Raw genomic sequence first — 5,903 nt, 5'->3', positions numbered from 1 at the left:
ACAGTGGAGATGGTGGTGGACTTCCGAAGGAAAGCAGCCCTGCCCCCTCCCATCACGCTGGGAGGTACCCCGGTGGCCTCCGTGGAGTCATGCCGCTTTCTAGGCATGACCATCTCCCGGGACCTAAAGTGGGAGCAGAACACCGAGGCCCTCACAAAGAAGGCCCAGAAGAGGATGTTCTTCCTCCGGCAGCTGAGGAAACTCAGGCTGCCGAGGTCCATGATGGTCCAGTTCTACACGGCCATCATAGAGTCCTTCCTCACCCACTCCATCATCACCTGGTTCCCTGCTGCAACGACCAAGGACAAGGCCAAGTTGCAGCGGGTGCTACGTTCAGCAGAGAGGGTGATCGGCTGTCCCTTGCCCTCCCTCAACTCCCTGCATGACACCAGGGCTCCGAGGAGGGCAAGGAAGATCATGGCAGACCCCTTCCACCCCGGCCACGGCCTCCTCACCCTGCTTCCCTCTGGAAGAAGGTTGCGGCTGCCTAAGGCACTGAAGGCCCGCCACAGGCTCAGCTTCTACCCCTCAGCCGCCAGGCTGTTAAATGACTCTGGCTTCCCCCGCCCCCAAGTCTGCCCAGGACTGAACTGGACTCACTGTAAAAAAAAAACTCTGCACTGCACTTTACTTATACCGCACTAACCAATGCACTGTTGTCTGTCCTGTGTTGTTGTTGTGTTGTCCTGTTTTTTGATATGTGAAAAAAGTATAAACGCACTTGCTGTGGTGACGAAGCAAATTCCTATATGTGTAATGCATAGTGGCAATAAACGTTATCTCAATCTCAATCAATCTCAATCTCAATCAATCTCAATCTCAATCTCAATCTCAATCTCAATCTCTCAATTCAGTATAACACACTCCCTCTCGTGTGATATTCAGTATAACAGCCTCCCTCTGTGTGATATTCAGTATAACACACTCCCTCTCGTGTGATATTCAGTATAACACACTCCCTCTCTGTGATATTCAGTATAACACACTCCCTCTCGTGTGATATTCAGTATAACACACTCCCTCTCTGTGATATTCAGTATAACACACTCCCTCTCGTGTGATATTCAGTATAACACACTCCCTCTCCTGTGATGTTGCTTAAATATGCCATTTTGATGACGCTTTTATCAAAAGCAACTACATCACTGTGAGTGCGTACATTTCTTCAGTATATACGGTCCCAGTGGGAATCGAACCCCCAACCTAAGCCTTGTTAGCTCCTGCTCTACCCTCTGAGCCACAGCGGAATATGAGTGAAACATTGCATGTGATCTAGCTAGCTACGTTACTACTGACCCTTTGTCAGGGTGGAGTTTGGAATCAAACCCCTCTCTCCTTTGTCTTCTTCTGGTCCCACTGCACAGCGACATGGGACTCTGACGGACTCTGAGACTGTGGCTCCTACACGTGTAATATTAGAATCACCATTATGTAACATGAAACGGATGAGAGCCTTTATATTCAGAGAGAGAGAGAGAGTCTTAATGGCTGAGTGTGTCTAATGGAGCTGGGGAGGGTGTGTGCAACGACTGGGCGGTCTGTCTGGCTGGGAACACTGTTTGGTCCAGCAGAGAGGCTGGGCTGGGCTGTTTCTGGGTCAGATGTTTCCCTCTATGGGAGAGAGAGAGAGGAGAGAGGGTGGACCGTTTCATTTCACGTCAGATTAAAGTTGTGCTTTAAGAACCGTCAGCCCTCGCCAAGCAGAGAAGAGAGGATGGTGGGCCGTTCTTGACAGGAAGTGTCATCGGATCAGGAGTGTGTGTGTGTGTGTGTGTGTGTGTGTGTTTGTGTGTGTGTGAGGAAAGGGGATATCTGTCTGTGTGTTTTTATTGGATCAGACACACAGAGAGTAGAAAACAATAACAGATGGTTGAAATGTTCAACGCGTCTCTACTCTCTCAACACACACTCAAAGTCACACACACATGGTCACACACACACACACACACACACACACACACACAGGGGCAAGAGTCTCTCTCCCACCATACTCTGACAATGGGACAGAAGGCTCTTACCTGGTGAACAGGTTATTATTATGAACACACTCCAGACAAAAATAGAACAACCGAAACGCATTCATTTCCTGTCCTCTCTCTCCCCCCCTCCCCTCCCCGGTGTGGGGTGTGTGTGTGTGTGTGTGTGTGTGTGTGTGCACTGGTGGACTCAGGGGGGGGGGCAGGGGGGGCGACTTCCCCCCCCTCCCGGTGCCCCCACCGTTGAAAAACATCGCACTAAAGTGCCCTTTTGAGTGGCAAAAATGAGAGGGTGTGCCCTATTGGCTGCCCTTCCAATGGTCTAAACTTGACCATGTGCCCCAAAGTTGAAAACTATTGATCTATTGGGATTTTCTCACACAACCATCTCTAGTATTACAGAGAACGGTCAGAAAAAGACAAAACTATCCAGTGACGTCAGTTCTCTGGGCGGACATGGTGGTGGTGTAATGGTGTGGTGGTGTAATGGTGTGGGGTGTGGGGGTGTAATGGTGTGGGGTGTGGTGGTGTAATGGTGTGGGGTGTGGGGGTGTAATGGTGTGGGGGATATTTTCTTGGCACAAATCTGCAGCAATTGTGTGATGCTAGAATGTCAATATGGACCAAAATCTCGGAGGAATGTTTCCAGCACCTTGTTGAATCTATGCCACAAAGAACTAAGGCAGTTCTGAAGGCAAAAGAGTGGGTCCAACCCGGTAATAGCAAAGTGTACCGGTGCAAGTGGCTGGTGAGTGTATGTTAGTGCAAATAACAAATTTGACTACTATTGATTTGATAAAGATGTATAATTTATATAAAAAGCCTTAATGCCGAGCCCTGGTATAAGTGTTCTCCAGTGCCTTTTGTCCTCTATAAGGTGGTGGTAAGTTGAAGTTTGTGGTGTCGCAGCAAAAAAAAGCGCACATTTTTCCAGCGCGCTGCGCACGCATTTCATTACCCATCTGGGCTAAGCCCCGGATCTCCTACAAATCTAAATCCGCCCCTGGCCTAGACTATAATGTTCATCTTAAATCAAATCAAATCTAATTTTATTTGTATAGCGCATTTCTTACAAGATGCAACTCAATGCGCTTCACACAATGAAAATGTTCAGTCAATCAGTCAATCAATCAATCAATACTGACAGAGCCGCGAGCAGGCAAAAGTAAAAAACCTGTATACTATGTAGCCAGGAAAAATTCCCTTGCAGCCCTCTACCAATAGAGCGACTACTAGCCAGTTTGCTTACCAGTACCCAGCGGTCCCCCAGGGGAGGCCAAGGACCACCGGCACAAAGCAAGCAAGCAAGGGCAAAAACCTGTACACCATGTATCCAGGAAAAATTCCTTGCATATTATCGGCGTACACACTGTCCATAAATTTAGTGTTATATTTGCATCGTTCTGCATCCAGTATGGTCACAGGTCCTGCCAAAAGAGAATCTTAAGCACAGTTATGATGCAACAACACAATAGAGACAATAAAGATGACAGCAATACAACCTGATGGTGGTCCTGGTACACCCTTGTACCGGTTCCAGTACTGCTCTAGGTGCTATTTGGAGCTGACAGTGCCTCATCAGCACCCGGGTCCATTTTCCTGTCAACACAAATCTCAAAACACGAGTATGGTGTAATGGCCTAGTGATCCTAGTTCTATAATGTCCAATGTCTCCCTTAGTATCAAAAGGCGACATTGAATAAGTAGGTTTTGAGGTCACGCTTAAAAATGTCCTGAGTTTTAGACAACCTCAGGCCCTCAGGTAGGGTGTTCCACAATCTAGGAGCATATATGCTAAAAGCTGATCCTCCAAATCTCTTTGTCCTAGCCTCTGGCACTATTAAAAGTTCCGTGCCACTAGACCGTAGGGGTCTAGCTGGTGTGTATCTTATGAGCATGTCCACCATGTAATTGGGTGCATCACAGTGAAGTGATTTATAAACTAGTAAAAGGATCTTAAAGTCTATTCTATGACTGACAGTGTAGTGATCTCAAGACAGGTGTGATGTGCGCTCTCCGTTTGGTCCTAGTAAGGACACAAGCAGCAGCATTTTGAACCATTTGTAGTCTATTTATCGTTTTTTTGGGGAGACCTGTCAGGAGAGCATTACAGTAATCTAGCCTACTAGTAACAAACGCATGCATTAGTTTTTCAGTGTCTGCCTGGGAGAGAAATGATTGTACCTTAGTGATGTTTCTTAGATGGTAGAAGGATGTTTTAATAGTGTTATTAATATGAGTTGCTTGATCTTAATCAAGGATGAGGACTATTTCACCATACATGACGCATCATAGCTCTTTGCTCACTGATGGGGTCCCATGTTGTGCAGTAGATGACCTGTGTGTATACCTGCATGGCTCTGTGTTAGAGAGAACATCTGCCTAGTGTGTGTGTGTGTGTGTGTGTGTGTGTGTGTGTGTGTGTGTGTGTGTGTGTGTGTGTGTGTGTGTGTGTGTGTGTGTGTGTGTGGTGTGTGTGTGTGTGTGTGTGGTGTGTGTGTGTGTGTGTGTGTGTGTGTGGTGTGTGTGTGTGTGTGTGTGTGTGTGTGTGTGTGGTGTGTGTGAGTGTGGTGTGTGGTGTGTGTTAAAACGTGCGCGCACACGCTAGGTTACCCTTCACCTCCGCTGAGAAGCATGAAGACACACACACACACACACACACACACACACTCACACACACACACACATACACACAGGTCGGTTTAACTTGGCTGGAACTTCGGCATTCATCGGAATGTCCCTGTAATTCGTAATTGTAAGTCGCTTTGGATAAAAGCGTCTGCTAAATGGCAAAATTAAATTAAATTAAATCTGCCTCTGCCTCTCTCTCTCTCTCCTCTCTCCCTCTCTCTCTCCCTCTCTCTCTCTCTCCCTCTTTCCCTCTCTCCTCTCTCTCTCCCTCTCTCTCTCCTCTCTCTCTCCCTCTTTCCCTCTCTCCCTCTCTCTCTCCCTCTCTCTCTCTCTCCCTCTCTCTCTCTCCCTCTCTCCCTCTCTCTCTCCCTCTCTCCCTCTCTCCCTCTCTCTCTCTCCCTCTCTCTCTCTGCCTCTCTCCTTCTCTCTTCCCTCTCTCTCTCCCTCTCTCTCTCTCTCCCTCTCTCCCTCTTTCCCTCTCTCCCTCTCTCTCTCCCTCTCTCCCTCTCTCTCTCTCCCTCTCTCTCTGCCTCTCTCCTTCTCTCTCCCTCTCTCTCCCCTCTCTGCCTCTCTCCTCTCTCTGTCTTTCTCTTTCTCTCTCTCTCTATGACTCTCTCTCTCTTACTTGCTCACATACACACATTGTTCAGTGTGTGTGTGTGTGTGTGTGTGTGTGTGTGTGTGCGTGTGTTACTGTAATAAGCCACCCTGCTGTTCAAAAGGTCTCAGAGAGAGAGAGACAGAGAGAGAGTGAGAGAGAGAGACAGAGAGAGAGAGAGAGAGAGAGAGAGAGAGAGAGAGAGAGAGAGAGAGAGAGAGACAGAGAGAGAGAGAGAGAGAGAGAGAGAGAGAGAGAGAGAGAGAGAGAGAGAGAGAGAGAGAGAGAGAGAGAGAAGGGGAAAGTTTGGGGAAACTTGAATTCTCCATCTGGCGGGTCAAGGTTGCTCACCGGGGCTCTTCTCATCACCAGCACATTAGATCCTGTGGCACACACACACGCACACACACACACACACACACACACACACACACACACACACACACACACACACACACACACACACACACAACCCCACCTGGTTCACATCACTTCTCCTAAAACATACTGTACAGTGCTACTCTGCTCTAACGAAACTGGCAGAGAACTTTAAGATCTTGACAAAATCATTAAATAAACAATTAAACTTTTTAATAGCGGGCACACACGGAAAAGGGGCGTTGTGCAATGAGCTGCTTTGATGAGATTAGACTTCAACTGAATGTGCGGGGAAGTTCTAAACACACGATCATAAGCGG

The 5,903-nt window shown here is 47.8% G+C and overlaps 1 protein-coding gene across 1 annotated transcript in view; it reads left to right on the top strand.

Annotated features, from left to right (window-relative positions):
• Positions 1-4,330: 4,330 nt before the first annotated feature.
• The window catches only part of itga8 (integrin, alpha 8), a gene marked incomplete at both ends in the record, with an annotated part of 48,250 nt that continues 46,677 nt past the window's right edge, over positions 4,331-5,903 (top strand). The window contains 1 exon segment of the mRNA XM_080541244.1: positions 4,331-4,340. Coding sequence (XP_080397370.1) covers positions 4,331-4,340 — 10 coding nt within the window.

Source organism: Nansenia antarctica, assembly GCF_963989245.1.
Source record: "Nansenia antarctica genome assembly, chromosome: 10".
NCBI lineage: Eukaryota > Metazoa > Chordata > Actinopteri > Argentiniformes > Microstomatidae > Nansenia > Nansenia antarctica.
This window is presented reverse-complemented; position numbering and strand designations above follow the sequence as displayed.